Genomic DNA, 12,079 nt, shown 5'->3' on the forward strand with positions numbered 1-12,079 from the left:
GAGAATCTCATCTCGTGTTCTGCGGCGCCCTCATCTGTGCGGCTGGGCGCGATGTGCATCCCCTGCCATAACGGCTTCGGATCGAGATGTCAATGTGCTTGCAATATTCCCGAGTTACGAGCCCACTCAGGCCGACGGAGCCACGTCCGCAGTATTTGGAGCGGTGGTGCACGAGCGCCGGCCTCGAAGTCCTGACGACGCGGATCCTGCGCCCAGCGCTGTGCTTTGCTGCTTTGGAAACGCCAGTCGACCAGATCAAGGCTAGACATGGCAGGGGATTTTGTGTGTGCACATCCCTGCCTTCGGTGAGTCGCCTGGAGACGACACATGGGGCCCTGTCGCACTTGCAAGGACCACCGCCCAAGCACCAACACCAGCACGCTGTCCACATCATCCTGGCGGGGGCAAATAATCGTGCCGCATGCCGCAGTCTGGGTCGTCTGGCCTGCTCACTCGTCGTTCGTTGCCGCGGCGGTTCATCTCCGATCGCATCTGCTCGAGACCCTCGTACTCGCTCATCCTCCTGTCATGTTTGCAGGCGTATCCCTTGAACGGCGCTGAACCTTGCATTACGATATCAGAGACGTCACGGGACCGCCTGTCATCGATGTCCTTGTCACACCTCGTCGGACCATTCTCTCACAACCATCCAGCACATCGGCGACGCCCCAGCATACTCGAAACTAATACGCACTGCAAGAGGAGGACACGCGACCGAAGACATTGATTGAGTTTGAGATCCCCACACCTGCTGTGCCTGCCATCCACGTCAGCCACACATAGCATCGAGATCGAACGACGCACCGCCTTGGCTGTCCGGCGAGCCACAGATTTCGCGGCACCTGCCATTTCGGCCATTGTGAGAAGAGTTGGACGTGAGGCGGAGGCCAAAACATTCTACCGATAATCCTTGGTCTTACATCGCCATTCCCAATACGACTGTATTGCTTCTGCAACTTTCTTGCCATCATTGACGGAACCAATTCGGCTGCGCTTGCGGGAAAAGGAACGAACCATCAGAGCAGCCGCGCTGCGTGTCGCTTTACGGGAAGGTACATACGCCCAAATCCACATTTCCCCGCCGTCGCATCACCACATCACCCTACCCGCCCGCAATGGAGACGTTGGAGGCTTCCAGCCGGCCAAGGTCTGTTCTCTGTCCCGTCGATGGCCCGGGGTCGTCGCATCATGCATGGTGCACGCTTTGCTGACCGTTCTGTTGTAGCATGGGCCTCCCTTCGATATCTCACTTGAACTCTGAAAAAGCCAAGCGGGAAGAATCGTACTATCAAAGAAAACATCCCGTTTCCGCCATGGACAGTCCGTTGCACCCTTTTGCAGCAATGTCGCATCTGCACAACAATCACCAATCGTCGCCCGCCAGCGCAATACCCGCCTCGCTTGCAGGCTTACTATCACCTCCCGAATCACGACGAACGTCTGGCGACGACAAGGAGCCGCATCGATCCGCGGCTCTGCAATCACTGCCGTCAATACATGAAGCCCTAGGCTCGGAGCAGCCGCTGTCTTATGCGTCAGCGCCCCCGTCTTCTGCTCCAGTGGCAGCTCCTCAGCACTATCTACCACCGTCGGTGACCACTCCGCCCTCAGATCAGGGGACACGACGCTACCCTCCAGATCTCCACAGTAATCCAGGCCCCTCCAATCCCTTTTCACACCCTCGCAGCCCGTTCGTCGGCACATCGGCACAACAGCATCCTCCTCCTCCACCTCCTCAGAGCCAGATAGATCCTTTGTCCCGTCAGTCATTCTCAGAGCCGCGTCCTCCATATTCCGCCCCGCAACAAACCCCCAAATTACCATCACTTTACCCGATCAAGACTGCTCAGTCCCCTACATTGAGTACCGCTCAATCAAATACGCCGTATTCCTCGTATCCGCCGCCACCGTCTTCTGTTTATGAGGCACCTGCGCCTCAATCAGCACGATCTATGAATCACCAATACTCATACCCTCAATACCCTTCAAACGCGCCCCCGCCAAGTGGTCCGAATTCGGTCTATCCGCCTGCAGCGTCGACATACTCTGCTCCATCTCGATATCCTCCCGCGCCTTGGCATGATAATTCGGAAGTCGCTCGCTTAGAGGAAAAGAAAATCAACCATACGAGTCTAGCCCCTTACGGAGACTCTGTTAAGCGACATTTGGAAAGCTTTGATATTGAGGCGTCTCTGAATGAGGTATGTCATGCTTGCACCCTCTTTGTAATTGTTTTTAACCCAGCTAGATTGCCGATGGTGCAGGACACATTGCGGAGTTCTCCAAGGTTTACAGACAACGAGCCCACGAAAACCAACGTATTGGCATGACTCTGCAGTCTATGCCAAGACTGGAAGAGGTGGACGACATGCTGAAACAGAATGAGCGGGTGCAGATGTCTCTTCAACGTATCCGAGATGTGGTCCATAATCATCACCAAGTGAGCATTGTCGAGACACCACAGGATTCCCGTTACCGACAGATGAACGGGTACGATCACGAGACATCGAGTAACTATGGGGATGATACCAAAGGCGTTGGGGGCTTTGCAGCCGGCGACAACAAGTCAAGAAAACGAGGCGTGAGTTATATCCTGTGAATTAAAAGCGTCGACAAATCCTAATGATTCAACAGCGAGCTGCTCCCCCTGGACGATGCCATAGTTGCAACAGAGCAGAGACTCCAGAGTGGCGCAGAGGACCCGATGGTGCCAGGACCTTGTGCAACGCATGTGGTCTACGTAAGTTCTACCCATATTAAATCCCCCTTGTTCATCTGCTCACATTTATAGACTATGCCAAGCTTACCCGCAAGATGGGTGGCAAACCAGCCATGACAGCTGCTTCTAATCTGCGTCCAAAATCCCTTGATCATGGCTCGCCTGCGCTATAGGATTGATCTTGGCTGACATCAAATGGCCATGTTTATCCCCCCATGATTGCAGACGCATTCAGGTTCAGTCCGTCTGAACTTTCTTTGAGATCAACCTTTGAGACGCTCTCATACAGTACATCATCGCCCCATGACTTTTTACGAATCTCCTTGGATTTCTGGCGCCGGATCATAATTACATTTCCAGGAAAAATTACTAAGTTCACGACGAGCTTATTTCAGAGACGAAAGATTTCGAACATCTACTGAGCAAATCGGCATAGTCTGAAATATGTTGTACACTACACCTCGATCTGCAGATATTGTGGTTTGACTTATCTCCAAACCCGAGATCATCGTCATCTAACTTGAGGGTTGGAATTACATGGTGCACAGACCATGTACCTCGGGCACAATTCTCGAACGACTGGTCGCTTCTTTGAGTAATTTTTGGCGTTGACTTGTTGGTATTAGCATTGGGCTTTTTACTTCTTTTGTTTTATACCAGCAGCGCTTGCATTTTGGCACCTGCGCCGGGACTTTCAGGTTCCCAAGAGGTGGTTGACGGCGTTCTTTGTATACATCACCTTTTAGGGTCGCTCGATCAGCAGGCTGACGGTAGGCGCGAGGAACAGCGCTCGTCATCGAATGATAGGAAAGGGCTTTAGGCATTTTCTTTACACTCACACTTTGTCAGAAGTGTACGAACTGATTGTGCATTTTTTCCACAGGCGTTTTCCAAAGATACCACCCTGGCTTTCAGTCCTGTAACGTAGAATCATTTTACGTACCTGCAGATTTTATTCAAGTTTTCTTCTAGGAGAATTACCACATTAGCATTACGAGTTGATGCATCTCCTGACCTTCGTGTGAACAAGTTTGTATGTTCAGCCTTCTTCGCATGGACTCATTCATACTGCACATTCCATTGCTCGTAACGTCAGAGGCCCCACAATCTGTCAAATCGGCATCGTGAGGAGAAACACCTCGCAACCGATGGGCACCTGTCACACTCAACGCCATGCAAGGTACTTAAAACAGCCGCAACACGATAATTGTGCCGTCAAGCATGGGTTTGTTGGGTTTGCGTAGCTAGCATCTCATGTTTGTTGCCTGCTATCTTACATCCAGCAAGCCCCTTTATTCCTATGCGAGAACGTAGGCAGCTCATAGTTCGAAAAAGACATAAAATTGATAATCCTGTATATCATTACCCAGCTAATTCCCAGAGGTCCAGGCTCGTCTGCAAGGTGGAGAAGAAGTGTTGATCCGCCCACTTTTAGCAAGCAGTTTTGAAGAATATACCGGTCGTCTTCTCAGAACTGACAAACGAGAGGTTGGGGTACATTGGTGTAACGATAACTGCAGCCCGCTAATTTTGATCCTCGTGAATATACCATGTTCTTGTAATCCCGACAAATATCTCCGATCTGCATGTCACGGCTACTTGCTGCTTTGAAGCTGTTCGCCGGTACAGTACATGCATGTGGGAAGACCCGACGGGAGCCTGGATATCTGTTCCGGGATATTTGTGCGTATACAGAGCTTTTGCGCGTACTTGGCAGCGGGCGTGCTGTCATTGTGCCTCCGAGCCATGTCACATAAGAGGTGAGGTTGGGTGAGGTGACGATACGACAGGGTTCCGCTTTCGTCGGAAACGGAAAGAGCGGACTTGCAACTGCATTATTAATCCAGAGCTGTCTAGCTTGAGGATGACTTCTCATACCATATCACTGCTCGAGTTTTTCCTCTGCTCTCCAATCTCCCTGCATCGGCGATTCTTATGCGAAGCTTTCCTTTTGCTCGCTGTAACCGAAGAAAAAGCTCGCGTTCCTTGCCCCGCTAGTTAAATTTAGAAGCCCCGTCTGTTTGTGCTTCCCCGCCGCGCAGCAGAACACACGACCTACCATCCATTCACACGTCTCCCCGTCCCGTCCGTGTGCCGATCCGAATCGGACGAGAAGCCGTGCCGAACTCAATCAAGGATGGGTCTGCTGTGAGATATTTACCAATCGTATGGTCTGCGCCTGCTGATCTGTATACAAAGTGCTATCGGAACGCCGCTTGACTGGCCTGAGGCCAAGAAAGTCGCGGATCATGTAAGAGAATGGGGGATTGAAGTATGCGCATTCTGGAGAGCGAAGGACATGCGGATCTAAGATTAACGTTGGCAGCAATTACTCGCGATTTGGCGAAATGCAAAGGGGAAGGAGAGGGATGCTTTACTTTGGGGAGATGAGGTGCTTATTCTGTCGGATGACTGCCAAAACAAGTTTTTGACTGGTTTCTAGGTCGAATATTTGGTGGTCTGCTATGACCAGGACAGTCGTAAAGTCCGGTTATCTCTTCGCCAGGCGGACATTCTAACCGCATTGGCCACCGATGAAAAGCTCATACAGCAAGGAGGAGGAGTGCCGGATTTACAGACAGGAGATGCGAGGTTAGTGTTTAATCACCTCATGGATATTGTATACTGACCGTTGCAGGGGTAAGGTAAACCCTGCTCCTGTTTTCCACCCTGAGTTTGGGAGGTTTATGCTCGAAGCAACGCCGGGGAAGCCATGGGGAATTGGTTTTAAGGATCTTCTTGATGTTGAACCCAATATGAAGTGGAGGTAATAGATCTCCACCCAAGACTACCCTGCTCATCACTGACGCACTATATAGAAGGAAACTTGCAAAAGAACACATGGAGCCAAATGAGTTCCCTATCACTCTGACGACCTTTCCTCGTCTAGGTTCTCCCGATTGTCTCATGCCGAACTATCCTGCCTCAGGACCAAAACTGCGCTCACAGTATGTTCCGGATGAAATTGCTAACCCACACATTCGCTTCCCAACTCTGGCAGCCAACATCCGTTGGCGAAGAGGTAAGAAGGTCGAGGTCAACGTGCCTGTTTTCAGGGACGAGAAGACATCGTGGCCATGGAAAGACCCCACTGTCAACTACGACTTACATCAATGGCCCGAGGATGATGATGTTCGAAACGGAGCAGCAAAGGACAACTACATCCACATGGACGCCATGGCTTTTGGCATGGGTAGTTGCTGCCTGCAGATCACTTTCCAAGCGAAGAATATCGAGGAGGGACGGAAGATGTACGATCAACTTAGTCCTTTGGGACCCATCCTACTTGCTTTAACGGCCGCAACGCCTGTCTACAAGGGCTTTCTCGCTGATACTGATGTGCGTTGGAATCAAATCAGCAAGGCCGTAGACGACCGTACACCGGAGGAGCTAGGGGAGAAGGTATGCTATAAATTCAAGCCTGGAAGCTAGTATTGACATCCCACAGCCACTAAAGAACGATCGATGGCGATTGCCCAAATCCCGCTACGCATCCAACTCAACCTACATCTCCCAAGACCCACGCCTACGTCCAGAGTATCTCGACCCGGATCTTATTGTCGACAACGACATCAAGCAGCGCCTCATTGAAGGAGGCATGGACGATCGACTCGCCACCCACTTTGCCCACCTCTTCATTCGCGACCCCATCGTTGTGTTCGCCGAGGATCTCGAGGAACTCGACCTCACCAAAGCCGATCACTTCGAGAACCTGCAGAGCACAAACTGGCAGCACATGCGCTTCAAGCCACCACCACCAGGTCTTGATATCGGCTGGCGTGTCGAGTTCCGCCCTATGGAGATCCAAATCACCGACTTCGAAAACGCAGCGTTCTCCATCTTCATCGTGCTTATCACGCGGGCCATCCTGAGCTTCAATCTGAACTTCTACATCCCTATCACACTCGTGAGCGAGAACATGGAGACGGCTCACATCCGCGACGCCGTATCGACGCAGAAATTCTGGTTCAGAAAAAACCCCTTCTCGTCAAGCAAGACTGGCACGTCAACACCTGCCACAGCCGACAGCCGGCCGGCTACACCCCTCGGCGCCGTCGAAGACGAATACGAGCAAATGACCATCAATGAAATCATCAACGGACAGCAGTCCACCGAGGGCGGATTTCCTGGATTGATTCCCCTCGTGGAATCCTACCTCAACAGCATGAATGTCGATGTCGAGACGCGCTGCGATATTGCTACGTATCTCGCCTTGATTCGGAAGCGTGCTGATGGCACGTATTGGACGGCGGCGAAGTGGATCAGGCATTTTGTGCAGACCCACCCGGCGTACAAGAAGGATAGCGTTGTGAGTGATGAGATCACGTTCGATCTTGTCAAGGCAGCGGAGAGGATTACGAGGGAGGAGGGACGCGATGGGTTTGGAGCGGAAATGCTGGGGAAGAGGCGTTAGTATCTGTGAAGGGTGATTGTGAAGGGTTTCGCAAAGTGTGTTCAACCCTTAGCATATGCATGACTAGCATTGTTTTCATGAGTCTATAAGACTTTGCACTGTTTCAACACTCAAAGCAGGCCATGCGGAGGCGTACACGAAGATCGTGAGTCAGCATGAGAGAGAGACAAATGGCAGAAGATATCATTATAAAGTACTGTAAGAAATCGACAATCCCAAGTCATCCGAAATAAGTGGTATCTGGAAAAAGTGATTACAAAATTCAGCCTGATGATACGTTGTAAGGCGAAGAAAAGTATGAAAGCTTCCAAATCCGCACGACCTCATCCTTACTCCACCTTCACAGATTCATCCGTACTTGGAGCGCGTGTGGCGTAAATGGCGACGAGGTATAGTCCGCCCACTGTATCAACTTGCTGGCGCAAGATCGACTAACACTATCAAGCCTGGTCTTCAGCACTGTCACTGTGCACGCTGAACTTGCGATTGACGTGGATTCGGTCATCCCCCAACAGACTCTTCTGTCGCGGAGAGAGTGACGCTGCCACACTGTCCGTCTCAACGCCACTCTTTCTGTATGTGCCGATACTCAGCTGACGGTTCTTCTCGCACGCGGTTGCTCCGCTCGTCATTGAAGACGTTGAGGCAGGTCCGTAGAACTGATTATGCAGCAGCCGTTGATTCGAGTCTGGCCCGCGGTAGGCGACATTGGACTCGTTGACGACGCCGGCCCAAATGGCAGAGAGAGGGAGGAAGATGCAGACGATTGTGAGGACTTGCTGGCCGAGCTCGGGGACTTGACGGTGGAACTCGAGTGTTGAGAAGATGCCTAGGCTGGATTAGTGAAGTCCTTGTGAAGATGGAATACAGTGGAAGCTTACCTGGGATGATCATAGTCTGACAACCCATGATGAAGACAATTTGCATTGGGCCAAATTGAGGCATCTTGAGCTTTCGCCTCTGGATGATGGCGTGTCCCAGCTTCCATGTGAAAACGCAACTGAAGAGCCAGATGGCGACGGCTTGCATGATATACGATGTCGAGATGAGATCTTGATAGGGTAACATGTCGTTCCACTTCAGCGTCTGTTCGTTGCTTATTATGATGACGGCGAACTTGAACCCGACTGCGATCAGTGCTACGAGTGTGGTGATGCCCATGATGAAGTAGCGATAGACAGGTATGGTGGTAATGCACACAACCCAGACCTGCAAACTGAGCGATACCATAACCAAGATAGTGACGATCAAGGTCATCGTGTTGGTAGCGACTGTAGTAGCGAGGTCCGATGAAGTGATGCGACTCCAGTCCCCAGAAGCTTGAGCATAAGGATGCCAGAAGTTGCCGGTCAGAAAGGTGCACGACAAGATGCAGCGGACGGCGTTGGTGACGAGACAGAGAGCGTTCATGACGAAAATCCAAGACTTGCGCTTCTCGGACCTCGTCAGGAGAAGCAGGACCAACAGGAGGATGATGGATGCCCCAATCTGGGATCCGACGTTGATAGCCCTTCGGATGCCATAGAGACGATAAAACTCAAAATCAGTCATGGTGACGGTGAAGTTGGACCCGTCTTGGTGGAGTAAGGTGATCTGCTGCTCCCAGGCATCGAAAGATGGTGGCATGGTGCTATCCATTGCGTTTGATACTGTTCGGTGTCGTGGGAGAAAGATAGCCAAGTTTACCGTGCAGCGGAGGAGTAGCACGCTGATAGTGGAATTGGATGTTGGTGAAGATAAGAAGATGAACGCTAATCGCCAAGGCAGACGTCTTCTAGGAAGGCGAGACTTGTGGGTGGTTGGAAAGAAGGAAGGAAGAAATGACGAGCTGAAGAAGGAATGGAGTATACAGGTAGCCCACGCAGACAGAAGATATCAACACCGAGGACACTGGCACATAATATCTAGAGTACAATAGCGGGTCTAGTGGTTGTTGAAGCGTAGAGCGAGGTGCGGGTTGATAATAGCAGTCGCACCGCAACACTGGGATTGTACTCACAACACTCGAGTGAACCTCTTCACCTCAGACACCCGAAGCTCTTGCTATTGTTCTTAACACCTTCACTTTTGGATTCGGGAACGGAACCTGCAAAGAGTGAAGCGCAACCAATACCTGTCGTAAGTAACCTTCTCATGTCTTGCAACGAGTTGTAGAGACGCTCGAGAATACTATCGAGGCTCGCCTAAGGATCCATTTCTAATCATCGCGTTTGTAGTGTGGTTTTCCTTACTATTGTTCTTCTACCGGCTGGTGTCAAGGCTTTGAGACCTACGTTTGCGCAAACGCGAAACGATGCACAACCCGCGAACATATCGCCACAGGACACGAATAAGTTAGATTCACTCATGAACATTGCACCAATGACATTGGATATGGACGGTTGAGATTCAAGGCGGAAATACTCGTGAGAGTGAAGGGTGGCTTGGGGAAGTCGCAACTGTACTAGCGTAGCGCTAACGTCGCGTTGAACCCTGACATTCATGCGCGTCATCTGATTTCGCGTTTGTAGCAACCCGTTCGTTCGCCACAGCGCGCGTCAATTCACCTCGAAAAGATGGGCTGGACGTTGCTTGTGTCAGAGGCCACGGGATCGAAAACATCGCCGCTCCCGAACAACGCTACCGCATACATCGTGCTATCTTTGGATTCTGCTTACGCAGAAGTTGTGCTTGAAAAGGACCCAAGGGTGGTGCAAACAGAGCTTGGCCGAATCGGTGTGTTTGCACTCAAGATCGCCATATTGCACTCTGTTAACCGATGCAGCTGTCGGGCCTTGGGGCGTGAAGCTCGAAGCTACTGATGATACGTTCAACATCTTACCTGGCCAAAATGGCCTGGCTGTTTCTGCAGCGGTTGACCCACGCATCCAGAAATATGAATTGAAACCACGCGCCGATGGCCACTCAGAAGCTATTTTCCTGCGCCATGGAGACATTTTCACGCCTTCCAAGTCTAAAAGTAGTCTCACTTGCAATTGGGACCTATCCGAGGTACTTGTCGACTCTTCAGCTGTGGTGACAGAGACTGCGATTCCTAACAAGGCCTGGACCGTTGTCGCCGAGGCTTCTGAAGAAGTCACAGATGACGAAGAGGAGGATCTTAACAAGACTCTCCCCGCCATATCGAGGTCTACACCCAATCTTTCTCATCAAACCTCTATCATCGTGCAGGAGACCCCAACGGCAGCTCGCATCAGCGGTCAAACCGAATACTCACCAGCTCCTGAAATAGAGAAAGGCCATAGCGAAGCTGTGGAGAACACGCCACCCTTGGCTGAAGAGCCTAACGTTGAATCCTTTTCAACCGCCCGCTCTGGACAGTCGGAGAGTGGTGAGGCAGATGTGACGAACATAGATGCCATTTCAGATGAGGTATTCCAGAAAACACATCCTAAAATTTGCGTCAAAGATCTAAGTCTTATACCCAGGTTCAGGCGAAGAGCCCAGCTACAACCAAAAAGCGCCACAGCCCTATGGTTAGTGAGCGTGAGTTGGAAGAAGATATACCAGTCCGAGCTAGCAAGCGTGCAAAGAATGCGCCTTCTAGTGACCACGATACCCAAGATAGCCGACTGAGTAGTATTGACGTGGATATGTCACACAAGGCTACACCTGCAACGAAGGGTAAGAAGCGATTATCGGACGTTCCAGAAGCGACTCCGCCAAGGTCACAGAGAAGTTCGCAACGCTCACGTACAAGTCCAAATTCCGAGCCATATGATGGTCCCGACCCACGAGTGGCGTTCAGTAACTCAGCTCTCACAGAGACCAGTACAGCAGTGAAATTTCTCAAGAAGAACGGGGGCACCTTTGTTGATTCCATCAAGGGAAAACACAACTACAACATTCTGTGTGTGAAAGACGGGGCACTCAACAAAACAATGAAGCTCCTCCAGTCACTTGCTCTTGGTATCCCCATCGTAACCGACAAATGGCTGCTTGAGTCCGCAAGAGCCACCCATTTCCTCGCGCTGTCCGATTACCAACCCCTGGTCCCCGAACAAGAGCGGGAAGGGAACTTTGAGCTCGGCAAAGTCTGGTGCAAACCGCAATCCACTTTTAAAGGTTACACCGTCTACTTCACCCCTAGTCTCAGAAGCACACACCCTGCTTTTGCCGAGCTCGAACAAGTATGCAAGTCCGTGGGTGCAAAAGTCACAAAGAAGATTGGCAAGGGTGAGCAGCTCATCGTGCTCGGGACAGATGAACATGACAAGGAGGCGGAGGCACTGATGGGTGAGGGCGTGGTTTGCTACAACAAGGACCTACTCACCAACACCATTCTTCGAGGCGAGCTTGACTTGAACAGTGATGAGTTCAAGATCAAGACTAAGGCTGCTTCGGCAGGTACGGGCAAAGCTGCGAAGAGCAAGCGGACACGCCACAGTACAAGTTAGGCTGGACTGGGGTAGCTGTCGGCAGGTGTGAAGATTTCGGACGTTTTTCGACGTGGCTCACGGCGCGCATGTTTTTACACGATCTGGGAGAACAAACTGTTTCATAGCATAGCATAGCATAGCAAGCGAGGTATCCTGTCTGCATACAGGCTTTGATCTGATATCAGCATTGCAGATCCACATGCACTGAGTACTTGACTATAATGTGATATTACTGGTGGTGCTTCACCCGTTGATAAAAAAAGACGTCGTAAGCGAGCAAGACCCACCCATCCACACACACATACCCATATCTCGCCCACTCCCCGCGTCGACCTTCCCAATCTATCCGCGCCCCACAACCCCCAATCCTGCTCTCTATATCCCACCAAAATCCTGAGCGACCATCAAATCACGTGCCAACCCAGTTGGTCCAGTCAGCACAATCACATCCCCTGTGGCGCGTAAGTTTCACCCACTCGCCTGGTATGGCATAGTGCACCTCACTAACAAAGAGTCTGTAGAATTGGCTAGCGCGTCAGACTGTTAAGTTCGCAAGATACCGGCAAA

The 12,079-nt window shown here is 51.2% G+C and overlaps 3 protein-coding genes across 3 annotated transcripts; 2 read left to right on the forward strand and 1 right to left on the reverse strand.

The window, feature by feature from the left end:
• Positions 1-1,115: 1,115 nt before the first annotated feature.
• P153DRAFT_377859 (GCS-domain-containing protein) lies at positions 1,116-7,133 on the forward strand (the record flags this gene model as incomplete). The annotated part of the gene is made up of 11 exons (XM_033669762.1): positions 1,116-1,147; positions 1,226-2,201; positions 2,249-2,581; positions 2,635-2,740; positions 2,792-2,854; positions 4,873-4,991; positions 5,046-5,111; positions 5,163-5,311; positions 5,358-5,486; positions 5,539-6,121; positions 6,168-7,133. The coding sequence occupies 11 exons, from the start codon at positions 1,116-1,118 to the stop codon at positions 7,131-7,133; spliced, it is 3,522 nt and encodes a 1,173-aa protein (XP_033521331.1).
• A 440-nt stretch (positions 7,134-7,573) lies between these two features.
• P153DRAFT_345676 (uncharacterized protein) lies at positions 7,574-8,759 on the reverse strand (the record flags this gene model as incomplete). The annotated part of the gene is made up of 2 exons (XM_033666094.1): positions 7,574-7,962; positions 8,015-8,759. The coding sequence occupies 2 exons, from the start codon at positions 8,757-8,759 to the stop codon at positions 7,574-7,576; spliced, it is 1,134 nt and encodes a 377-aa protein (XP_033521332.1).
• An 899-nt stretch (positions 8,760-9,658) lies between these two features.
• On the forward strand, positions 9,659-11,682 carry P153DRAFT_368961 (uncharacterized protein). Its single transcript, XM_033668653.1, has 3 exons — positions 9,659-9,848; positions 9,898-10,505; positions 10,562-11,682. Exons 1-3 carry the CDS (start codon positions 9,689-9,691, stop codon positions 11,528-11,530), a joined length of 1,737 nt encoding a protein of 578 aa, XP_033521333.1. The 5' UTR covers positions 9,659-9,688; the 3' UTR covers positions 11,531-11,682.
• The last annotated feature ends 397 nt before the right edge of the window (positions 11,683-12,079 follow it).

The sequence above is a fragment of the Dothidotthia symphoricarpi genome, assembly GCF_010015815.1.
Source record: "Dothidotthia symphoricarpi CBS 119687 unplaced genomic scaffold P153scaffold_16, whole genome shotgun sequence".
In the NCBI taxonomy this organism is placed as follows: domain Eukaryota; kingdom Fungi; phylum Ascomycota; class Dothideomycetes; order Pleosporales; family Dothidotthiaceae; genus Dothidotthia; species Dothidotthia symphoricarpi.